The sequence below is a fragment of the Lonchura striata genome, chromosome 4 (assembly GCF_050655825.1).
Source record: "Lonchura striata isolate lonStrDom1 chromosome 4, ASM5065582v1, whole genome shotgun sequence".
NCBI classification, from domain to species: Eukaryota; Metazoa; Chordata; class Aves; order Passeriformes; family Estrildidae; genus Lonchura; species Lonchura striata.
Genome location: NC_140706.1, coordinates 17,054,799 through 17,081,356, shown reverse-complemented (window position 1 = coordinate 17,081,356; position 26,558 = coordinate 17,054,799). Strand labels below are relative to the sequence as shown.

The 26,558-nt window shown below is 35.2% G+C and overlaps 1 protein-coding gene across 10 annotated transcripts in view; it reads left to right on the top strand.

Moving 5' to 3' along the window:
- KCNIP4 (potassium voltage-gated channel interacting protein 4) overlaps positions 1-26,558 on the top strand; it is a 384,348-nt gene that overhangs the window by 316,192 nt on the left and 41,598 nt on the right. For 3 of the 10 annotated variants that reach the window (XM_021554440.4, XM_021554439.4, XM_021554437.4), the window contains exon 2: positions 23,043-23,144. The exons of 6 other annotated variants lie outside the window; for them this stretch is intronic. In XM_021554440.4, the coding sequence (XP_021410115.1) occupies positions 23,043-23,144 (102 nt within the window). Of the gene's footprint in view, positions 1-23,042; positions 23,145-23,931; positions 24,144-26,558 lie in introns of all 10 variants that reach the window. One more of the 10 variants, XM_085578566.1, reaches the window with a different exon arrangement.

Sequence of the window (26,558 nt, the reverse complement as noted above, 5' to 3'; positions counted from 1 at the left end):
GGTGGATAAAAATTTTGTTAGTATCCAGCTTCAGAGTATTTGCTGTTATTTCATATGCATTTTTTTAATGTTCTTTGGCTCACAGAGCATTATTTCCAGTTCTCAAGTTTGCAGTTTGATATATTTGCTGACAAGAAATATATTCTTTCTTTGTATTGCCTTAACTGAGCTAAATGAGTTCAGGTCATCCTGGGAATTTTTGGTTTTCATTTTTCCAACTTCAGTTCATTTTTGACAAATATGACTGAGCAGAATTTTGTATTCTATCATTGAGTCATATCTGCTTGATACCAAAAACTCAGAGTTTTAAACTTTCTCTAAAGCATTCTTCTGTCATGGTCATTTCAGATCAGTAGTTGAGGGCCATTTTATTATCAAGTAATATGTGCAGATTTTTACCTTCTCTGTCACTTCAAAATAAGAGGATCCTTTGTCCAGCTCATCTTTCCTGATGTTAGGTTACTTAGACTACTGCTGTTTGTTGCATCAAAATATTTTATAAAATCCTTGTTATTTTAGTGTTAATCTTTGCTACAAGGTATTATGTCAGCACTCATATGAAGAGCTGTGAAGAAAAATTGTTAAAGAGTTAAAACAATTGTTGCAGAAAATTGTGATGGAGAAGTGAGGAGAGACATAAAGATCCTTGATAAGGCCTTTGTTAAACTGATACTGAGACCCTGTCTGGGTGAGCAGGAAGTTTCAGAAACTCAAATAGTTGTTTAATCTAAATGTTGAATTAGTCAAGATTTGCAAGTATACCATAAAGAAGTATTATTTTCCTGATTAAATGTCTTAATGCTGCTAATAAAAACAACAAAAGCAAAGCAACACATATCCCCTTTTTCACATACTGAATTGTTCTTTTCTTGAATGACCTTCACAGGCTCCAGTAAAACATCTGTTTGTCTTTCCTGCCTGACAAGAAAGGAATTGTAAGAACAAAGAGAGGGCTGCTTCCACTCACAGATCTCAAAAACATTCTGGCATGTTATTATTGTTACCAACTTAGCTCTCAACCAGGAAGTGGCAGTCACATACACTGCTTTCATTTTTTTAATATCCCAAAGTTGTTCCCCTTTCATTATTTTTGTGTCTCCATGGCAACAGCCATTAAGAAGTTGGCACAGGTGTTTTTATGCCAAAACTTCTTGGATCTGTTGACCAAATCTATGCACCTGTAGCCTTTCCATTGCTGCTTAACTTACTCCTATTTTCTTTCCAACATGCAATTAATTGGGTATTTGAAGCAAATACCACCCAAATTTCAATTCACCTAATTATGCCTGATCACCTATTTACAGTTGTGAGAGTTTTTGGAGAGTATATTGTATGAACCTCCTGCATGACACAAGTTTCTTCCATTTAATTAAGTTTCTCTTTAAAGTCATGATTTATAATTTCTGTTGCTTAGTTCTCAAAATTGTAAAATGAAGAGGATAATAATTTATGTAACCTCTGCCTGAATATAGCCCAATCCCTGTGTAATTTAAGCTTTGGTTGTTGATGAGTGTAGGAGTTTGCTTTTCATGCAGAAAAGCAGAGGCATAAAGCTGAATTGTTTTAGTGCTTTTCAAATCTGAATGCTTCATCATCTTTGGGTATCCATTTTGTGTTTCACACCAGGAGTGATTTTGATAGCCAAGCTTTAATGTAAATCCTAAAGCTCCCATGGCAGCTCTTTTGCAATATTTTGTTTTGCTTTTTTTCCCCCACATGTTTGCTGCCCAGATGATTTAGGATTTTTTTAGATCACAAGGGCCACATTCTGAGTGAAATTGTTTTTTCTCAAGAAATGTTCTTTCTAAAGGAGCAGAGAGTTGTAATTATCTCAGAGCTGAGAAAAGCTTGAAGTTGCAGAGACATATTGATTTAAATTTATTACTTTGGGGCTTTGTATGAGACATACAGTGATTAGAAAGAGCTTATTAACAAAAACAGTGATTATCCCACACAAAAATGTTTATCTTGGCATGTGACTTCTGACAGTGCTAGCTCAGATGCCTTATCTTCTTCCACTAATTCTCAGCTAGATATTGTAGGGGACAGTTTCTACTGCCAAATAATGTTAGGGTTCAGACTTGTTTTAATGTAGAATAGGTACCACTTCCTCTGAATGAAGTGTTTTGTTCTGCTGACTTAAAAACAAGCACTAGTGGTACCAAAGATTTTTTTAATATATTTTTGATGTAATAAACTTTATGTGTAACTTGGCTCATCTTTCAGAACTCAGCAGAATTGACTGGGTTTGTATGCATTTTGTACTTAAACTCTTCATAGTTTAGCTTGTGGGTTTCTTATTCAGAGCACAGATCTCAGTATCAAAATGCTGGTTGTTAATTTTAAGAAATGGAAGACACGAAAAAATAGTGTCTCTGCTTATTATAAACACAAAATTTCTGGTGTCTGCTTCCCAATGAATGTGTCCAAACAATCAGATAACTGGTGATTTTAAAGTTCAGTTGACAGATACTTTGATTCAGCTTTCAGTGCTTTTGAATTACTAATGATACAGTCTAGTGACAGCAGTAGAGTTACATTCCAGGTGCCCTAAAATTAGATAAAGAAGATCTGTCATTAAATCCTGGGAAATTAGAAGAGAAAGTGGGTGTGTTGCTGGTTCTGCCCTAAAACATGCTGTTTGATCTGTGTCTGTTTTGATTTGGGTCCAAGCCTCTGTACTGTGGAAGGACCACAGCCATCAGTCCAAGCTGTTACAGGCAATATTAGTGAGGAGCCAGAACAAAAGGGTTGTGATGGATGATAACATAAGACCCATTCACAGGAAATTGGATTTTTTAAGTGCCAAAGAGAAACATTACAGAACTCAAACACCAGTAAATAGCTGCTTTTTCTATCCTTTACCCTGGAGGAGGCAGCACTAATGTTGCTACAAGCCAGAAGGAATGTTGCTTTAATAATTGAAACTGCACACTTGATTTTGCCACAGATCTTCTGTTTCATTAGACATACAGGCAGTTCTGATACCTAAGTGGTTATTCTTCACAGAGGCACAGAAATACATACTGAAGAAAATAGTGTACAGACTTTTAAAATGTAGTTACCCAAATGCATCTTTTTTGTCTTCATTTGGGTCATTGACACTTTTTTTCTGATGCTGCTTAGGAAGATACCCAAAAGGAGAATGAAAACCTGAAATACTTTGATTTCAGACAGCTTTTAGTAACAGGATCTTTAGGCAAGTGTTAGTTAGATTAGGCTCAAATAAATTACCTGATGTAGGTGAAGATTGACATGATTCATAGTGTAGTTTTGCAAAATTAGATACCTTGGTATCTTCTTTAAACTTATGCTGTATGCTATTATATTCCTCCCTGCACTTAATAAAACGTTCTTGATAAATATTTACTAATTAGAGCCTTACTGGAGTACTAAAGAGCCAGAACCATCCATTATCCAAGTATGTGAAGGTGCAGAAGATGGAGAGAGCCCATCCTCAGGAACTGGGATGGGAGCTCACTCTCAGCACTCTACCAGCCTCTTCTGAACCAGGGTTAGTGATATGTTAGTGGTCAGTCTTAATCAGCAGCTGTGCTAACATAGATAGAGGCAAAAGTCCTGCCTCAAAGATGGAACAAAAGTCACACTTGAGCCAACTAAAGCTCCTTGATAGGCTGTACTTAGAGAAGGAGATTTGTAATTTATGGGGGTCATTTGCTCTCCATAGGGAATTGTCTCTTATCGTAGAAACAAACGTGGTGATTTTGTCAGGTGGTCATTTGTTCTGTTGCCTAGTCTAAGTCTTTAGCCATTTCTCAAAACAGAAAAAATATTTTGAAACAACTGAAGCAATGTTGAGTTCAAAATATGCCTAAGAAATCTGACTGATTATATTAGAATGATTACAAAGTAATCCCAACCCTTACTATATCTCTTTTCTGAAATTTAAGATTATAACATTACAGGCATTAGAAGATGCCTCTGGGTTTTGTGACAACTTTACACAGAGTGAAGATTGTTATATTGCTTCTCTTCAGTCTTATCATCCTTAGAGAAAAAAAAAAAAAAACAAACCTGCTTTTCCAACCTCCTTCTATCAGAGGCCATTTCACTCCTAATGCTCATTGTGAACTCCTACAGGTCTGTGTCCTTGAGAAACTATTCCCTGACACTGCTCTAAAGCCATATTTCGAGTTTTACTCATTTGTCAAGTCATTCTTTCTTCAGGGAGCATTTTGCTCTTGTGTTAACTGAATTTTATTTTTTTTTCAGGCTTGTCAAAATCTCTTTGAATTTTAATCCTGTCTCCAGTGTGCTCACAGTTCTTCTCAAACATTTCCTACAACAGTTATTTTAATCTTATGATCTGTGAGGTTATTTCATGTAATTTGCAGGTGTTAGGATGTGATTTTCAGGAGTAGATTTTGGCCAGAAAAGCCTTCTAATAATACCAAGATCAGTCATTTATGCCATATCGAAAATTATAATTTCCTCCCCTTTTTTTGGATATCATCAATAAACTCAGCTCAGAAGTATTTACAATATTAATGACACATAATGAATATTTGGCTTTTTTTTTTTTTGCAGTCTTTCTTCATCAACATTTTTCAGCAGAAGAGCTAAAACAAATGCCTGCATTATTATTTGAACAAAAATGAAAATTACTTATCTTGTAAGTGGTATTAAATGACTTGCAAAACTTATCATGTTTGAACAGCTAAAGCAAAATATCCACAATGAAAAGTTATTTTATGCATCTTGGAATGCTCGTTTTGCTTCCTTTTTTATTCACTGCTTAAGCATGATATAATATAGTTTCAGTTCTCTAATGTAACTGCATTTTAGCAACCAAATCCGAACTAGTATAGCCTTGATAACTTCATTGTCACTGCAGTAGTTCATATCTGCCCAGTGCCTACATTTTTTATGCAATTTCTAATTGTTAAGAGTGATTTCAGTCATTTCTGTTACACAGACAAGGAAGTGTGATAGTGATACCCAGGTGATGCTAATCTACTGAGTCACTAAAGATGATTCACTCTCCATGAACTATTATGTGCAACAGGATGTGCTAGACAATCAGAACAAAGGTCACTTCCACCTGCTCTTCCATATAGTTTCTGTCTACATAATTCAATCTTAGGAATGGCTTCAAATCCACCTGTTCTTGGAGACTATATTGCTTGCTGGAAAATGATACAATTTCATCTGCCATCAGTATTATAAATTTATGATTGCTGATGAATCATTGTTCCTCAATATTTGACATTTTAATCAAATGTTCCCTGGGGCGAATTTTCATTTGAGATCATTAGTGTGATTCTTATTGGAGTACAGAAAGAAATGTAATGGAAAACACCCAGGAGCAATCTGGAAGGTGATTTTTTTCTATAGAGGGTTCAAAATCTATCAGAGTACCATTTTGGCATTTTAAATTAAATAATTTAGACTAATTTGATATTCTGGCTGTGAGAAGAAGCTGTTTTAGATAAACATGCAGGATCTTTCAGGATTACATGGACCTTTCAATTTTAAGTAGTCCAGTACTTCTAATATGTGCATATGGCATGTAGGTTCTTTCTCTTTCTTTTGGTTGCAACAAAGGGGAAAAAAGGTAAAACATTTTCTTGCTGTGTTTCTTTATGCACAGTGGTGTTACTGGAAAAACCACAGCTGCAGGCAGTTTTGATTATTGGACTGCAGCTTTCATAAGGGAGATTTAGACTGGAAATGTTTGTTCTCAAAACACAGTGTGTATTCCAAATAGCAATAAAAGAGGACCAGGATAGCTTTCCACATACCTCAACAAATATTTCCCTGGATTTGCTATCTGGAAGGAACTATCAGTAAACACAGTAAAGAACATTTCAATTAGATGAGAATTTGTGGCAGCAGATTTCAATGCCTTTCTGAAGAAATATGGATAGATAGATAAATAGTAATACTCAGTTGACCAAGAATAGCCTAGAGAATAACATGGCTAACTGGCCTAAATCTTCAGAATCTATTTCCTGATGTCTTTCCATTCTTAGGGTCAAAAGGAAGGTGAGATCTCATTACCAACCCAGACCTTAATGCTGAAAGGCAATGTGCATTCTGCCCCCAGCCCAGCAAGACAATATTTCTGCCCTGTATGAGACTGAATTGATAAAATTCATGTATTTGTTTGCTTCTTCAAGAAGAAAGTGTAATCTCATTCTCCCCATCCTTGACATAATTTTCACTGAGTTTATCATGAGTGGCCTGGATAATATTCAGCATTGCTTTTAGCATATGTATATACGCATCTTCTTTGAGTTTTTTAAACATCATTAGATTGATAGTTTCATTAAATCAGTTGAAACATTCTTCAGTTAAATAATTATTATGTAAAGAACGATGATTATCCTCATAAGGTTTGATTCAAAACGGATTTTTTTTTTTTTCATCTGAACTATTTCCATGACTGCTGGTCCTTACTATATTTCCTGTGTCCACTTCTGTCAAAATTTTCAAACAAATTTATCCTGAAGTGTCCTAGGGTGGTCTAGCTCTTTTGATTAAGTAGAATCACAACAATCTGGTGAATTACCTTGTGCTATGTTTGTGAAAAGTGTGAATGTGTTCTGAAGGACCATAATGCCAACGAGTAACTTTTAGCTAAAGATTAATACTTTGATGTATCTCTTTCATAGTGGAAACAACTTCCAAATTCTTTCCTTTTTCACTCATTCATTCATTCATTCATTCATTCATTCATTCATTCATTCATTCATTTTCCTGCTGTTGCTACTGTTGGCTTTATACTCCTGGAATCAGTGCTTTTGTTTTTGAGACAATATCATAAGGGAGGAAGCATGTGTACTGCTTGCAGGTTTTGATTTATTCTTGAATGATTCTTCATTAAGGTCAGAGCATTGCTACAGACTTCACACTATGAGAGATTTCAACAAACCCTCACAATATTTCAGAAGATTGTATTAGGCTTGGGCTTCTGTTGTAGCAAGTCTTAAATGTGCCTTCCAAGAGGTGGAATCTCCATCTCTAAGATAAGCTTGTGCATAATTTTTTCTCACCTTATTATTTTGAAATAATTACTGACATTATTTTGAAATACAGTATTTTCAGTTGGAACTGCTTCTTAAAGAATGCAATGGAGCCCTTGCAGACACACACAGTGCAGTGAAGACAATTTTAATTAAGCAGTTCCAAGAATTTCATCTATTCAGCTGTAATGAGCCTTGCTGCATATAAGTGAAATGAAAAAGTTTTTGTCACTCTGAAGAAGCTCACAGCCTAAAAGCTATGAACTAGTAATTTGAGGGAATAAAATAGCTTTTTTTGCTACTGTTGTGAATTCTCTTAGTATATATTGCATCCTAAATATATTTTAGGAAATATTTTGATGCAAGTAGCATCATTGTCTGAGGGGATGAGATGGAAATAGCAAATGCCAAATGATATGTTTTAGTCACACAAATTTGTATAAGAAATGTTTAGCAACTACAATAAATAATGCTTTTACAAAATCTGTATTAATTAATTCACCAGGTGAATATTTTAAAATATATATTAAAGAATATATATATTTTAAAAATCACACATAGAAAAATTGCATTGCAGCTTAGAAATACACCAGCAAAAATGATTTCATTTGAAAATCAGCTTTTTTTTTCTTTGATACAGCTGCCCCACAGTCATAATTAAAAGCTAAAAATTCTTCTGAACAGGGTGGTTTCAAAAAATGGTTGACTCAGAACTGAGGAGCAATTAGAAATTAATTCTCTGTATAAAAATATAAACAATTCTTTATTTCAGTGCGAGTATTTTCTGTCTGCTAATCAAATCATAGAACTCCTTCAAGAACATTCAGTCCAGCCAGCACTGCCAAGTCCAGCACTAAACTGTGTTCCTAAGAGCCACGTTTACCTGTCCTAAATCCCTCCAGGAATGGTGACTCCACCACTTCCCTGGGCAGCCTGTTTTAATATTTGACAACTCCTTTAGTAAAGAAATTAGCACATATCTATTCTAAGTTTATCAGGCAGTGGTTCTGTCTGACAAAAGAACCTGTAACAACCCGAGCATCAGCAGGACCCTAAAGGCTCAATCACTTCCAGCTACAGCTTTGCCAACAGGAGAGATTGTTATCCACTGCTTTCTTACAGACATTTTTCACTCTGGGGTGGTTATTGTCCTCTCACATCTATTAGTTCAGTCTCAAAAATAAACCCCACTAATATAAACAGTTTCAATAGTATTTTGTTCACATGTCTAAAGATAGATACATGTTTTGAATAATGAGATTTTATTACTGAATTAACTGCCATAATGGTTGTGTCACTGGCTACTCAAGGAAAGAAAGAAAATGGCAGATGCTAATTTGCAGTAAATTGCACCCTGAAAAATAGCCAGGTTTGATCTCAAGAACACATTAAGCTATACTGTAACAGAGTGCTGTAGTAAATTGCTTATTGATTCTGAGATACTGAACAATGGGTCATCAGGTTGCTTTTTCAATGTTCTTTGTCCTGTTTCCTCATTTTTAAATTTTTTTTCTATTTAGGTAACAATAATAAAAGTTCTATAGGTTGCAAAAACAGTATTAAAAAGTCTAAAGATCATCTAAAAATAATTAATTATAAACAGAAATGACACTGCAAGAAAAAAATGTTACATCACTAAAAAAAAAGCAATACCAAATGCCTACAGATTTTTTAAAAAGCTTAATTAGCTGGCACTAATATAGCCACCATTAATCATTTATTCCAAAATTGCAGTCACCAAAAATATTGCTGATGGTTCATTAGGTATCTTTTTTTCTCAGTCATTTCAAGTGCTTTTATTAGAAGATCTCAAAGAAAAGTCTTCCCACTGGCCCTCTTCTTGAACCTCAGTAATTTCCTGAATTTCCAGATTTTCTTTGCAGGTAATTGCAGACAGAATTGTACAAGCCTCTGTGTCATTGTCTAGTGGAGTGCAGCCACTCAAATCAGTTTGACTGTGCAAAGTGACAATTCCCCCAAATCTCTTTTCCCCAAGCCTGAGTGATCTGAAAGAAAATGAAGAGTGAGAACGCTGCTCTACTCTTCTGAGCTGGCTAATGAATCTCCTCATGGCACAGGTCACCCAAACAGGCATTTTCTGAGAGATTCTTGTCCTGTTCACAGGATAAGGCTTTCATGCAAATATTCCTGGTTTAACAGCCCATGGCTAACAGCATCAATTTAAAAATTCCACTTATGTATAGAAAGATCAGCTTGTTTTGTTAAAAATAATTTTTTCCTCTTTCAGTATGTTTATTCTGTGGTTTTTATTACTGCTTTTATCGGGTTTTTTCTCACTTCTGAAGATGTCAAAACTAGTAGAGAGATTTGATTTCTTAATAAGAAAATGTGCATGTAAGCCACAAAAATTATCATGAAATACTTATATTAGAAATAATATCTGAAATTATTACTGTTTCTTTTTCAATAAATCTATTTCTTTTTCTCTCTCCCCAGTGTCCTAATTCTATAGGCAAACAACAACATTTTATTCTATATCTACTAGCAGACCTTTGAATTAGGCACTTTTTTAGAAAATACTTGTGTTTGTGATTTTGTGCTTGTTATAATTTTTTTAATACCTAATATAATTTTTTTCTTTTAAAAAGAAATACTAAGGTGGGCACTTTTCTTTAAAAGTAGATAAATACAGCCTAGAGAAGCTGTTGTCCTGAAGTCTGTTACCAAGAGACAGAAACTTTTGCATAAATGCCATAATTGGGAATTTGCTTTCTAGCTCAATATTATTGGAAATTAGTGGGAAGGAATTCTGATTAATTATGGATTTCTCTTTTAAATTCTTAGTGTCTGTAAATAAAATTACATCAATTGAATGTACATGGGCTTTTGAGAAGGTATTTTAGAAGGGTCCTTCCCTTCCTACTGCTTCTTTCACCAAAATGCTTTCATTATTCTTACTTCATATTAGATAAAATGAGAATTAGTGGTCTTCCTGTTAGTATTGGCAGTGATCTGTATTAAAAATTCAGAAACATATAATTTTGTCAACATGCATTCGAGATTAGAAATGGAAAGATACTTTCTATGCAAATGTTTCTCCACTGTGTTATTATTTTAATTCTGCTTCCCAGTCTTTAAGAATTGATATTAGTTCGAGTGTTTCTCTTCCAAAGCTGTCTCTGTAAGTTTTTACAAGGTACATACTCTATTCATAGCTCATTTCCTATACTCTGCTTTGCCAAGTCATTGCTTCTGATTTAACTCATTTCTAAAACCCACTACTCATCTATTTTATTTTCTTTAAATAGATCAACAATATCTATTTATTTATCAGTTTCTACATTGGCTCACAAAGTGGAACACCTTGAGACACTCTGTTACTGATTTGTGTTTGGACTGTTCAGTGCTTATGGGCTTTTAGTTACAGAACTTTCACACAGGAATTAATGCATTCTGCACTCTACACTAACCACGGTTTGATGGCTGACTGGTAGTACAGAACACCAAAGCAAATGGCTTCTAATAGTGTATTAATCTTTTTGAATGTGGACTCTGTTCAACAGAATTCAGGATGTTTTTCGATTGAGTTAAAATCACACCATATTCTGTGTAAAACAAGACCTACAATGCACTATTTTCTGTATTCAGATATTCCTTGAAAGTTAAATTCCACAAGCAGAAAGGACTGAAAATTGAGCAGCTTACTTCTACTCATATCTTTCTTCCATAGGTTTTCACCACTCAGCTGCTAGGCATTGAGGAACCTTCTCAGAAGTAATGTACTTTTTACTGCATGAAAATCTAAGGGACATAATTTGAAATGGAATACTTCTTCTGCTGAAATTACCTTAGACCAGAAAAATTGAGAGCTTTATTCAGACATAATTGGAAAACTGTATGCCAAGAACTGTAAGATTATTCTTTCTATTTTGTTCTTTTTAAGAAATTGCTACAGATTTGCGTATCTACTTATAATATTTATTTGGTCATATGTTAATTACTGTATTACTTAAAAAGAAATAAAATATATCTAGTCATTCCAGATTTTTCTCAGTATGACCTAAGTATTTTTTTCTGAGAATTTATGTAACTATATATATATTTCTCCATGTATGAATATGGTTATATCTCTATCTGATCACCTGATTTTAAATTGAGCAACATATACCATTAAATTTTGCAGATATCAGTTTAGACAGCAAGGCTCCTGTCTCTAGCCACTGACATTAGACAGCTGTGTTGTATGGGTTTGTGCATGCATATGTAAGAATCCATAATGAATGTTGCTCTTTCTCTCCTTTTTTGTTTTTGCCTTATTTACATTATCTGGGACTTACTGGGAAGTCTCCTTATTTTGCACTTTACAGAGTTCACTGTGGCAATTAAGCTGAAGTGATATGTTGTAAGGATGCTGAAGAAATAATCTGAAATTATTTCTTTAAAACAAAGCTTCTTGTGTTCCACTGGGAAAGAAATAATTTGAGGTCTTGAGAAACTAAAAAGGAATTTCAGTTTATTCCTGGCAACAGCTTCCAGATTCCCAAGATGGCCAATATCCATGTGTGGATTGGCTATTGGAAGACAAGAGAGCAGCTTGAGGAAAATTGCCAAACTATAATAATAAAAATGTCCAAGAAATTTTATTTAATTGCAGTCAAGATTGGAAGTGGTTTGGAAAAGAAAGCTAAAAAGAACCCCAGCCACCTATCATAGCCTTCTGTAAAAAATATAGCAAGTGGATCTGTGTACTTCTAGGTCTGCTAAAAACCAGTATCCGGTAGGGCAATTTATTCTAGCATGGCAAGAGTGTGGTTTGTCAGGATCTCTGGGGAGTCTCTGAACTGAACAGAGTTGACCTGGCAGAACTCCCAAATCAATAACCTTTGCTCTAAAGGGACTTTGCAAATATTTTTTTTTATTAATGACAGGACCTTTGGGACATGGGTAGGTGGTTTCTCTACTGGAGGTTTGCCTCCCCTTGTTTCTATATGGGACCATTGCAGCACTCAGTGGGCTTCCTACTTGCTCTTTCTCCCACATTTATTGACCCATCAATTGATGTTCCTTTTTCACTCTTTTTACCACAAGTTGACACATGTTGTCATACATGGTTTACACTGGTTTAGCTGAAAATTTTGAACACTAATTAGAAAAGAATTTAGGAAAAGGAAATAAAAAAAGACATCGGGATTTTATATATAGCACATAAGTCACAGTTGACTTACACCAGGATCTCTCATGTTCAAAAGTTAGATCTATTTCTTTCTGAATGGCACAAGTAAGCAAGAGAAAAATGAGATAGAGGATCCTCTTCAACAAGCTGAATCATAAAATATCCTGAGTTGGAAGGGACCCACAAGGATCATTGAAGTACAACTTTCTTGGAAATAACTGACTCAAAGCACAAGAATTAAGTCCATGAGAGCCTTGTTCTTCCTGCAGAGTTGAAAATTCTGTCAGTCTCAATGTAAGAATTTGCTTCATGCAGCTCATGATAGAACGCTGCAAAGGCTCTTTGCCTGAAGTTAAAATCAAGAACTTCTTCCTGTTCAGTAGCTGCCACAGGTATTTCCTTTGTTCTTTCTAGTAATTTCTTCAAGCTTTTGAAAAATGCTGTAATTTGTAATCATTCTGTATGAGATTATTGCCTAAGGATCAGAGTCAGCTTGGATTTGCTAGAGTAAGTCTCATGTGAATATAAATTAATGTTCTTGTCCTTCCACACATAGTTGGACCTTGTGACGAGTAGATAGATAAGGAGTCATTGTTAAAAGCAGAAATATAATACAAGTAAAATACAAAGCAATGCACGCCTTAAATGCCCTTATTCATGTCATTCACAGTTCCTTACTTTTCCCCTGAAAACTTGATCTAGTTGTAGCTCAGTACACAAATAGAAGAGTTTAAAGGGACAGGAAAAAGGAGAAGACAGACCAGTTTTCAATTCCTTGTGCATGCACAGATATGAATAGACATTCTGAAAGTGTTAGCTAGAAATTCAGAGAATTGGGTGATGAAAAGCTGAGATTACTAAGAACAAACAAAGACGTTAACCTTATATTAAGGTAACTACTCTAAATGAATTATATATATTTAAAATGTAGAGTGTTTCCTCAAGGGGAGAAAGGAGTATTACTGCTGGAGGAACAATGTGGAGAGACTAGAAGAGATGTCTCTCCATGTTACAGAGCAGCAAGCATTAGCTCCATGTCAGAATGAAACATCAAGGCAGGAATTTTATCTTAGTATCAGATTTTTAACAGAGTGCAGGAAATATTAGAACTAGGAGTGTAATTAATACACAATGAGTGATAATTAAGTTATGAAGTTTATATGGAGAAATTGAATCTGCAGGCAAAAGAGAAGAAATTGAACACTACCAACTTAAAAACATTTCAACTACAAGAAACTGCATGTTCTAATAGTTGCAGAATCAGGAGAAAGTAATCAAGCCCCACTTGTTGCAGCACTTTATTTCTTTTATCTTGTGTCCTGAATTGCCACAGGGAAGACTTGCTATCAGCATTATAATGTTGCAGTCAGTGTTTGTGTGTGTGCTTGTGTGTGAAATTGCTCATTCATAGAGAAGAGCATTCTTAAAGAACTGTCCAAAACCTAAAATTTTAAACTCTTGTTAGATAAAGGATGATTCTTTTATCTTTCAGGTTTTGTGCTTTTTTATGTCCTTTGCAATGGTTAGCAAAGCATTTTGGATGGAAAGTTTCAGTTGAAAGTTTTTTCCTAATGTTTTTTGCAAAGGTTTCAAAGTTCCTTTTTAAGCCAAATTCACATTTCCGTGTTCAAGGAACTAATTTTACTAGGATTTTTGGCTGGTGAAATCCAAAGGCCTTTTCTCCAATTGCCCTTATAATGCTCTGCGAATTAACCACTCTTGAAAACATTGTAATTCATAGGAAAACTAAAAGAAATGGATTTTTGTAACTTTTTTTGTATATTTCTCATGTTAGATAAATCTCATTTTTATGACAGTATATAACTATCTAACATTTTTCAGGCTGTTGCTAGTTAATAATTTAATGGTTTTGCTATACATGGTATCCTTCAGCTGAAATAGAATAAATGCCTTTCCAAACATTCTTGAATAAAGAGGACAATAAATGTAATTTCTAGTCTCAGAAAGTATCTTGGAATACCACAATTTCTCTCTTTTGTGAGGATTAGCAGGAAAACATATTTTTCTCTTCTTTCAATAACACTGCACCTTCTCTCCAGCTCTGTGATGTAGTAAGCAAAACCACATCAGCATTATGTGAATTTGACAGCAAGGTAGGCTCACATTTGCTCAGGTTAAGCATTTGTTCTCAATCCTAGCCAAATACATCACTACTCCAGGCATGTAGAAAGAATTTGTTTCAGAGATGTACTCTCAGCTACATTAGGAAATAAAACCAGTTTTGCAAAGGAAAGGGCTGTTCTTAAGCAGTCAGATGCTGTCATGGGAAACAGTGTAAAGGAAGAGAGGACTAGTTAGGGATCCTCAGCCAGGGATCCAATTGAGTCTGCCATCGAGTCAAAAATTTATTTTTCCCAAGAGTAAAAATTATGGCTTTTTTAAACTTATTTAAATATTATATCAAAGTGGTGCAAATGCATCGTAGTGTGTAACTTATTAGCAAATACATGACTCCTGATTCTTATGAAACTTTAAACTGCACGTGGAATTCTTGTCAGTTAAGTTCTTATATTCACCACTTAAAAGATTTTGTTGCTTCAAAGATACTTTAATTAATACTTTTAGAACTCTAAAGAAAAAATTGCTATGTATGATCACTGCTATCCAGACCATTAATTCTTCAGCCTATCAGAAATTAATTACAGTCTCTGAATGCAATTGTAGTCAAGATGAATGAGAAGACTGAGTAGAAATTCTGAATTTTGCAGCAAATTACACAGTGGTCCTTATGGGGTGGGACTGACAAGAATATGTTTTTCACTTTTAGCCAGTCTGATTGTAAATCTGAGTTACTAAAATCCATCATGCTCACATGCCAGGGGTGTTTTTAATTACAAATGAAAAGAACCCACAACCTTGGTGTTATTAGCACCATGCTCTAACCAACTTAGACTATCAATCTGTTGCGTGCCTAGAAGTGGTTTCCAAGATGGAGCTGTACACACAGTTGTCAAAACTACAAAGGTAGCTGCATCACTCTTAAGGAAACCAGAAAAATTATGAAATAAAACACTGCACTTACTTTTTTGTTAGTAGGATATACTACATCTGACTGCATCAAATAATTTATAGTAACTCAGCTCTGTACAAAGGAAATGTAAATGTAAACATAACATAACATAATGTTATGCTTGTTTTAAGGCTTCTTGATGAAGAAGAAGGAGTGATACCAATTTCTTCTATTTCTTCTTTATAGTATTTTTAATGAAGCATTTAATGAATAGCACAATTTTTGTTTTCTTTAGATTTTTTTTTTGCAAAAGTGAAAAATAAAATCTTCATTACTTTTTTTTATGCCCTTCTTTTGTTCTAATCAAAAAGGTAATTTTTTGAAAGCAGGATACAAATTATCAATGGAAAGTGGAGCACTTTACCTTAAGACTGGCAGCTTAGCAACTGAAAACTCTTAGCATGCCAGAAAGGTGTGGTGTCTTCTGTGCATCAGCCCCAACCAAAATCAGCTTTACCCAAACCACAATAATTTGCATAAAAATATTAGCAATTTAAGCATGGAATATAGAATTTAAGCTCCAGACAAATCCTACTGAATTCTATGGAAAATTTGCTGTTGACTTTGAGAGCAGGCTTGGAAATTACCTATTGCTGACTGACCTAGGTCGTAGCTAACACACTGACTAGTTCAGCAGAACTGAAAAGCATGTGCTGGTTTAATTTCACCATTTTGTGGCAGTTCTCTCTAAATTCCTATAAAACATTTAAAAGGCACATTACAGTGACTGCCTGGAGCACTGCAGGTTAATTATTTCCACTCATCTTAATTAGATAATAGTGTGAACACTATGAAGGTATACTCCTCAAATAATTCATTAAAAGTATCTCTCTTTGGTCTGTAACTTTCCTAATGAGTATGAAAAGACTTCCCTCCACAAAATGCTGGTGTGCTTGTCAAGGGATGTTAGAACACGCTCCACACACATGATTTGGAGGAGATCATGCTTCTCCCCCCTGCAGGTGGTACCAGACACACGGGCTGTGACCCAGGGACCTGCTGCAGCCGCTGGCACTGGGGCTCTCCCTCACCCTGGAGCCTCTGTGGGTGTTTTGCAGGGCATGCACCCAGCACAGTGGCTGGGACTCCCACCCACTGCAGTGAGTGGCACAGAGACCCCACGGGCTCCAGCCAGAGAGTGACCCCACAGACTGGGAACACCCATTCCCTGGTCTGACTGTGGCTGCTGTCCCTTTGGCACATGTAAGTGTCTGAGTCCAGCATTGAACATGTTCAATATGGCATCGACACAGTTTAGATAAGAAGCTAAATTTAGAGGTAATGAATATTTGAAAGGTCTCTTTCATTAGAATTTCTTTCCCTTTTTATTCAAATTATTAATTCCTCTTAAGCATTTTTGCTCTTCTTTCTTTTTTCCTTTCTCTACTGAACTCTTTCATTCCAGCTCATCTCATATCACCCATTTGATTTCTGTCACTCACTTTTGGTAGACTATTTTTTTTTGTTTGTTTTCAGTTGCTTTCTCTAGTCTTCTTACAATGATGTTTTTCCTTTTTGCTTTCATATTTTACAGCACAGGCACTGTGCCATTGGTTTTTAGCTTCCAGGTTAGAACAGATCCTTCATTTCAGTCGAAACATCAATTAGTTTTCCTTCACTGAAAAAGTTAATGAATCTCCACTAAACCAGATAAACTCAATCTAGTAATTAGTAGAAATTCAGTCTCTTTAACAGCTTTTCTTTATGGGTCTATGCTGCTGTTTGTGACCTGCTAAATGCTTAGGGGGATGTGGCAGGTCTTTCACTGCCCTCACTGTGCCATCTCTGGTGCCAACCCTTCAGGCTCTTCACTGACCAGGGACACCACCATGGAGGTGTCCAGAGGTGTCTGCCCAGTGCTAGGACCCATCTCACTGTTACTCAAGTTTCCACCTTCTTCACTCTTTGTATCCAGAAGCCATCTGCAATGCATCAGCATCACTTGCTACTTCTCAGCATCACTTGCTATTTCTGTGGCACCAAATTGCTTGTGAAGAGACAGAGAGAGAATGATCTCTCATCTGTCTTGAAAATCTCTTCCTAATCTGTCTTCTTTCTAGATCCCCACAAGATAAGTAACTTCCTGATTATGTAAATTGTTCTGTGAGCATTTGTATGCATTACAGATAGATAAAAACTTCTAATAAACAACAAAAGGGGTGGAGGGGAAAAGGAAGGAAACTGCATAGTTCAGCACAGCAATAAATCTGATTTATTGTGCATTTTTCCATTTGTTCACATAGTTCACTTGAAGTGAGATTTTTCTAAAGAAAACAAGTGATCTGTTATAAATATGTTTCTTGTCATAGGGGACCAGCTTAGTTTTACACACACTTAGAGAGTGTGTGTGCAAATGTGTTAAGTGTTATTAAGTGATTTAAGTCATCTTGACATACTTGTACATTTTCAAGTATTGCACTGAATAAACTCTGCAATTTTCAGTGTTTATGCACCTGGAGATGTTTACAACAGTTTTAGATAGTATTTACATTGAACATTTGTATAGAAACTCCTTATAACATAAGCAGTTTTTCAGAGTGAAAAGCTGTATATATATCATGGAAAGGCATAGCTGGAATGATAAAGCTGTAGTTGGGAAATTTAATGAAGACTGTCAGGAGAAAAGTATGGCCATTTCTCTGCTTTATCACTTTTATACTTTGATGCTTATCTACTCTATTTCTTCTCTCCAGTGATACTACTTAATCCTCTCTTCATTCATCCTGTTTCCTTTGACAGTCCTACAAATGCCAAACTGTAGTTACTGGTTTTGACAAGATCACTGGTTCTTTGCCCTTCATTTTCAATCAAATCCTGTTGCATCCAGACTTCCCGTTGGCTCTGATCTCTAATTTATTGGTAGAGAAGTGTAACTATCAGTTCCTAATCTGCACCTGCTGTTGGGAGACTGATTTGTATGTACAAGAGAATTTAAAGTGAAGGAGAGCAATCTGACTTTTAAATTAGAGTTCCAAGATATTCCCTAAAATGCTGCCATCCATTTTTTAACTCAGTACCTTCATGGGTGATCTGATGTGATCTCTAGGGTTTTTAGTAGTCAATGAAGTTGATAGGTATATAATTGCAATGAAAAACAGGAAGCTAGATCAGTGGAGGAAGAATCAATAGAATGCACATATACAGACAAATGAGATTGTCAAGAATGTTTTCCTGTCTTGACAAAGAATGCTGACGATCTACCACATAGCCTACTGACAACTCACACAGTTCCTTGGCAGGTGCTTCCAAAGAATTGAGGCTGAGACTTATAAATATTTATGTTGTACATAATTTCATTCTATTCCCAAGCTCACTCCACAGAAGGCACGTGTGCCTGATTTGTCTCTCTTCCACAAGTCCTGAATTGTGAATATGAAATCTACACTTAATTTTGTCTCCTCTGCCACTCCATCTGTGATGAACCATTAACAATTTAGTGGGGCTACCAGCCCTTAAGGCCCTGAGAGAAATTCCATCATACAGCTGAAATTAAGCATAAATCATCATGTCAAGAAACCACTTTCAGTTTTCAGAGTCTTTGTCACTTTTGTCTCAAAATTTTGTATTTAAAAAAATGATCTGTCCAGCCTAGATTTCAGGTCTTATGCTAAATCTCTTCCAAAGATAATCACATCCAGACTAATATAAAAGAGAATTTTTCCCATTTTTAATGGGAAGACATAAAATCCTGTAGGTGAACAAAATCCAAATTCTAGCACTACTGAGACCTTAGCTGTACTGTTAAGGCATTGGAGTGGTCGTGGATTGTAAATGCTGCTGACTAAAAGTAGAGTATATTTAAACAGTGTGAGCTGACCTGTTGGCTTTGCCAAATATAAGAGGCAGACTTTGAGAAGAAAAAAAATGAACAAAAATAAAAAAGCATGAAGAGAAAAAAGAGTGGGTGAAAAAAGAGAGGTAGTTTACATGTGGCTTTTGTCCTTCACTAACAGAAGGACAAAAATTGTTGGAAGAATTTTTTCTAGTTTTTGAACGAGAAACATCCTCCTAAATAGGATGATTACCAGCCCCAAAATATTTTAGGGATTCAGACTACTATGCCTTCTGTGTATAGATTTCACCTAAATGGGATTTCATTTAAATCCCATTACAAAAAGACAGCAAAGCAGGTGGGTACTTCTTTGAACAGAGAGTATTTTATGAAAGCAGGAAAGGTGAGCATGGCTTTGGGGGCAAGGGCAGCAACAGCAAGCTCTATCTTGTGCACTTAGTGGATGTCTAAGACATTCTGATTTATCTGCCACTGCAGCAAAAAGTGGCTTACCTGCCCTTGCTGTCATGCTGACTACAAAGAGTTTTCAAAGATGCCAATCACACTTAGAAAGGGAGATATTTTGCCTCTAAAAACTCCTTTCTAGATGGTCTTTCCTGGGGTAGTCTGACCTATCTCTGTAACATCAGGGCAATATGTAATATGTACTAAATTTCTACTAATTTCTAAAACTAGGATCATATGTCTGAAAAAATTAAATACACTGAGTTAAGATAGTCTAGGTGTAGGTGTATATTATTAGAAATATATGGTCATTTATTAATCACTTATAACTTTTAGCTTATAAAAATTTATATATTTTTGTATTTTTTCATAACCAGCAGTGTCAACACTGTGATAAAGAGGTGACTAGGTCACACATGTGACAATGACCTGGAAGCTTTTGGTCAAGTACAATTTTTAAAAGTAGCAGTCTGGAAAAAATTGCCCTGGCCATATGTACGTGTTGATCTTAAGCCTCGATTAGTAAGTTACAATTCTCTAGTTTAAGCATCTCTACGCAGGAGGTTTAGGGATTGATGAATTTAACAGTTGCAATTGCAGGTATAAATCATGCTAACTAGCAGGCACTCCCGCAGGAGGTCGTGTGCCCCAGGTCTGTGCACAGGTAGCAGTAGAGGGTTACCAAGATGTGAGAATGTGTGAGCTGTGCTCCAGGTACAGAGCTGTTTGTGAAAGGTAAGCGCCTCTGGGGAGAATTGCCCACAATTCCACGTGGTGTCATACAGAGATGAGTTCTAGGGCACTTCCACAGTGAATTCTGGGAGAAAATGTGTCTCACAGTTTAATTTTCATTGCAGGGAAACAGATTATTAAATCCACGAGCAAGCAGCACCAGTGAACTAACCTTAATTTGAAGAGCCTTCACATCTAGCCCAGAGGAGTTTGTGCCTTAGTGGGTTAGGGGTAGGAGCTATGACATTTCTAGTCAACATATTATTGGGAAAAAAACCCCAAAAATAATCTGGAAAATTCAGTTTCTCCTAGGTATCTGTTTTCAGGCTAAGAATTCCTATTATTCTATTCTAAAAGTTTGAAGGAAATAGCATCAGTCCATCATTATCAGTGTGTTAATGCTTCATAGCTCTTTTCATGACCAGCCACTTTAAGGACTGGTAATAAGAGTTTCCTACTGTGTAAATAATTTTAATCTATTAGATTAATTAGTTTCTTAATGGTCATATTAGAGGTTAAGATTTTTCCTTAACCTGTTTCCAACTGAGCAAATAGGTACAGAATTCACAGAAATTATTAAAATATTTCATCTTCATTATCACTTTCAGTGTTTTTACACAGCATAGACCCAGTGTGTAGCATGTTTTCTCTGCATTAAGTATTTTTTTTATTTTAGCTCATGAAAAATCACACTGAAAGTTGCAGTACTGATCAGGAGATCATAACAGAAGTAGCTGCACAATAAACTAACTGCAGCCACTGGGAATGAAAATCTTCCATGCTGTTTTCTCATACTGTGAGAAGATAAACCAATCCTGTCACTTCTGCCCTGACCATAGTGTCAAAATTTTAAATTAGCTGCCAGAAGTGAGTGCAGAGCTATACTGTTCTTCTCGGTTACTTACTCCTCTGATATTACTTTCTCCTACTTTCTCCTTTTGGTTTTAACCTTAATCATATTACTGCAAAGCCCATATGGATTGTATTGAATTCCATGAGCTTTTTGTGTGTTAAATGTAGCAAAATTATCTATTTACTCAAGGCTTTTAACTTAAAACCATTTAGAAATAATACATCCCTTTATGTTTTTTAAAGCATTGTATACATCATCAGTAATTACATAGGTGTGGACCTATATAATTACATAATAATTTACTGTATAGTAAATTTTGGAAATCTTTACTCAAGCAAATAAGATAGCTGTAGGTATTTCTGTATTATGTCTATGCTAGAAGAATTCCTAACAAAATTTTTTTCAGATAAAAAGATTTCTTTCATGTTTAGGTAGATGCAGTACAGGCATAGTGTAATACTGCAGACACTGCCAGCTGAGAGAGCAAGCTACCCATTTAAAGACTCAGGTTTGCTGCTCAAATTAAAAATAGGAAGTTTGAGATCCCATCAGGTCCCATACTGCATATTTTATGCATTTATCTGCACTATGTTTCTGAGTTGAGCTGGTGGTTAGGTGCTACAGGATAAAAGTGTATTCATTCTTATTTGTATTGAAAGGTTTAGACATTTCCTGAGATGGTCATTTAGGTCCATATCACCTTGTGCTGAAACTGGATTGTTTTGTGTATTCACCAGAGCTGCTGCTCTTTCAGAGGTAGAATTTGTCTGCTGAAGGTTGGTTGATTTTTTTCCTGGCTGTGGCTGAGTCATGCCTGATTTTTCTCAGTTTTTTTTTCATTTCCTTCAATGTTTTACCTCATATACAAACTGATATTTTTTCCCTTTTATTTACAAAGTTGAATATCCTTAAAGCTTCTTGCTTGCTGTTCCCAAATATAAGCACATACTTAAGATGGCTTGGGAACAGCTCTACGTAATGTCCCTAACACCAGGATTCAGTACAATTGCAGCAGAGGGGATAATCAAAGATTATCCTGGTGCCTGTGCCCTTAGCACAGGACCTGTCAGTTGTGTCTTTCATCTCTTGCCCCATCTGTTTTGCACTCTGGCTGTTGTGGCAAGAGCCATCATAGAGCAGTGTTTGTTTTTCCGTGCACGCAGTCGAGATGAAAAGTGCAGGAGTTGCATAATGTCCCAGGCAAGCTCTGCCTCTCTCAGGAACATAAATCAGGTGCTGAGCTGTTTTACAGGTGTTAAGTCTGCCATTTGCAGCAAATATCCACCCAGGCAATGCTTGCTCATATCACCCATTTTTTTAAGATGGTGGGTTAGACCTCATAGGAAGATACTCCAACAGTTTCCATCACAGTAAATAAGGGTGATGATGTTCACCTGCTTAATAGCACATGAACACTAGCTATTCAGCCAAATGAGTCTTTAAAATCAGATTATAAATAATATTTATATTTTATACATGTAGAGTGCCAAATATTAAAGGGAGACTGACTACATATCATGGTTGATATTTTACTACTCAGAAAAGGCAAAAGTACCAGATTGGTTATCACAATTGCTGAATTCATTATATGGGAAAGCTCAGCCATGGAATTAGAAGTCTGCCAGAAAGGACAACAAAATATATATATTATTTGAGATTTCAGTTTGGTTTGATTTTGCTTTCCATCTTAAAATTCAAAATTAAATAGACTTTAAATCTTTAAAATATTTGAACATTAAATTTTTTTACATACCTTCTTTTACCTCCTGTTGTTTCAAATTAATAATCTGACAATTCTCTGTTAGACAATTTAAGGAGGGTTATAAAAATCTAGCAAGAATTGTACACAGACAAACAAAAATCCCCTGTATTGGAAAGATGCTGGAAAGATACAAAGACAAAACAATTTTGTTGTCCTCTTCAAAAATTCTGGTTGCCCTTTGTGATTCATGGTGGCTGCCATCTGTTTGGCCTTTTCCATCAGGATTCTGCTCTAATGATGAACCCTGCAGCTTGTACAGAAATTGTTCTCAAGCCTATGTTAACAGTCCTGATAATATATTTTTTAGGTTTCCTCTACGCTCAGAACAGTACCAAACGCAGCATTAAAGAGCGACTTATGAAGCTCTTGCCCTGCTCGGCTGCCAAAACGACATCTCCTGTTACTCAAAGCAAGTTTTATTTTTCATTTTTTTAATTTGATTTTTTTTTTTAGGTTTGCATGCATCAGAAGTTATATTAACTGCTTCATTAACTGCAGTTTCATTAACTGCTCATTTGTGAGGCAAGATATCTGCTGAAGTAATCATATGGTTTATCAAGGTTTAAAATCTAATGATGCACAGATTTGTCTATGCAGAGTAGGATGGCAAGATACCACTGCCATGGTCTGCCACACAGGAGCTTGGCAATTGTAGCAGAGGGGATAACCAAAGATTATCACTTGGCTCTTATGATCTGCAAGTTAGTTGACAGGTGATTCCCTGGTTAAATTTAATACCTGCTGTGCATGTATTTGAAAAGTGGTATTTTTTTTTGCATTTTTATGCACGTGTCTGTGTGTGCTTGCTATTCAATACACAGGGGGTACAATTGTAACTGGTCTGGGAAGAAAGGAATGGCCCTGCGGGTTTTGAATACAAAACTTCAAAATATTTAGGGAACAGGACTTAAAGTTGTTGTCTGAGAGAAAAAAAAATAATGAGATTGAAAAGAAAGTATGTGAATGTGGATATACAGGAAAAGGACACTGATATTACACTGAATGTCTTGGTAAAATCTCCCCAGAGTAGGTAACAGATAAATATAGAGGGGCAGAGGGAGTGAGAGATCAATACATAAATACATATGTTTTCCTAGATAGAGATTAATTATAGCAATAACACTATAATGTCTTCCTATATAAATTGACTCCTGTAGCAAATTTTAAAATATCTCTCTGGATCCAATTCAATGTAGATTAATTTGACTGAATTCTAAGCATTAATATGGGAACCTAAAACCAGAAGCTGAATGGTCCACGTGTTTCCTGTATACTCTTCTGATAAAGCACATCAATCAATCTCCAGTAAAAAAAGCCTGCAAGAGCAGTTCCCCATGTCTAGTGAATCCAGGACAACCATACAGGTTGAAAGAAATACTGACCCCTACTAAATGTCAAGACTTCACAGGTATAGATCTGTTTCTTTACACTATCCCCCTTCACTGTCTTTCATATCCTCCTTCTCTGTAGAGAAAACTCAGCTGCTTGCTTTCCTTTTAAGTATTTGAGATGAAAAGGGCTAAATTTCTGGATGTACACTGATTTATTTTTCTCATGGTGTCTTTAGCTAATATGTCTTAATTTAAAATAAGGTAACTTAAAATCTGCAGTTACTGTTGTGGCACTTGTTAATAACTCTTTCTGGATAAGTTACTTTCAGGTGCATGGTCTGAGCAATATAGCCCTAGACAATAAAAGGAATCAGAGAGTCACAGGTTTGCTTGAGTTGGAAGGGAAACCTTTAAAATCATCTAGTCCAGTCCTATTACATAAGACCAGGTTGCTCAAAGTCCCATCCAACCTGAACACTCCCAGGGCTGGGGAATGGAGCAGATAAGGAAATAGAGCAGAATGAATAAAAAGTTTGATCTGTTTGTTTGAAGTCTCTGGGAGAGTGACATGTTCTTTGCACATTTGTAAGCTCTTCATATGTACAGGTAACCAAATATATTTGGAGTCAGTGTCAGAAATCTTGACCATATCAAACTTACATTTTCCTTACTGAAAGTACTCTATAAACCAGAAGAGAAGTCGAACTAAAATGAGTATTAAATATTTCCAATTTGAGAACCAAGTGGTAAAAAAGGTGCATTCAATAATTTTCTCTGTAATCTCCTCAATAATTAAGTGCTACATTAAGAATATCAAGTGAAAATCTTGAATAAGACTATCATTGTGGATATACACTGTTATTCAATTTTGACATCATGTGCTATTTAATTTCTGCTAGCATGAAACAAGCAACATTATAGTGTCCTAGGAATGAAAACAGCACCACTTACAATAGCAATCACATTATGTGAATTCCTGAGAAATTATCAGGAAAATATTTTTTAAACAAGTAATTTATTGAAATATACATAGCCTGAATTTGCACTTCTATCAATATGTGCTTACAAAGGTTATCTAAAAATGTATCATCTTGTTTCAGCATTCATATTGAATATATTTCAGCATTCCTACTGAAAATAGCATGTAAAAGAACACTTCATTGTGTACTCTAGTCCAGGAAGTCTAAACTTAAAACCATCACTCCATAGATATGTGTATGAGCAAGTACACTGGGGTAGGACTACACTCAATGGTTTTGAAAAAGAAAAACATACTAAATAGTTAGGGAAGCTATAAATTGGAGTTTGTGCAAGGAAATGCATGTGCACAATTTTTTACAGATATTAATTGTTTGAAGAGTACATTTGTTTTTTGCAGTGTTTTTACCATATTGTTCTTTAATTAATAATGAAAGGTTCAAAACATATCTCCTATGACATTTCATATCTCCTATGACATTTACATTAAAAAGTATCTTTACTATTTACCTATAAGAAATCTACTAATTAATGAAATCAGTAAGAATATTTTGTTTAGTACATTAATGAGGGATTGTGAATTTGTTTCTGGTTTTGAGTTTATATGAAATTTCATTTATATGAAAAAAAATGTATTCCTAACTTATCTAGGTTGAATAAACCAAAGAACTGAAATAACTAATTCCACAGAAATCATTATTGTTTAGAAACAGATAAAAATAGAAATAGTAAAAATAGATTTTCACTTTTCTGCATATTTTAAAGTATAGAATTTTCTTTTCCAGCCTGGTAGCTAGAAGTATGAAGAAAAAAATTAAAACCTGCAAATGATTCATGAATGCTACAGCATTTTAGTCATCACACTTGTTTGATTTTGAGGAAGTTTATGATGATCTTGCATTTTTATTATTTCTATCTATAAGAGACTAGAGAAGTTGAGTGTAAAGAATGTTATACTGACCCTTTAAATTAACATTGTCAACCTATTGCAGTCTTCTACATGCTTACTGAATCATTTAAATGCAATAAAAATGTTTACTGCTAAGGATATACCAAATATTGTGCTTAGCACATTGTCTGGTCTTTATCTCTAGGCTCACATTTATTATATGTATTCATTTAGCTTCCAGAAAAGCTTGTAGATATCTCTCTAGGTAGCCAGATGTTTTACAAATGGGCACTTAGAAAACTAATTTAAAGTTAAGTCTTTTTCTGTCTAAAACCAAAGCCCATTTAAATCCCATGTAACAATTCAAATATAAAATACAAGTGAGCTTTCAACGATATTTATTCTCAGGTTGATTTTTTTTGCCAATTTAGTCAGTGTTGGGTTGCAGTTAACAAAAAAAAAAAAAATCATCTGGATCACACTGAGTTCATCCTCCTGAGAAGAGTGCTAACAGCAAAAACATATTTTTCACAGGAGAAAGGACAAAGCCCTAATTTTTGTGAAGATTTTTTCCAAATAGTTTATATATTATTAAAAATCTCTTTAAAGGTTGTTTATTTTTGTT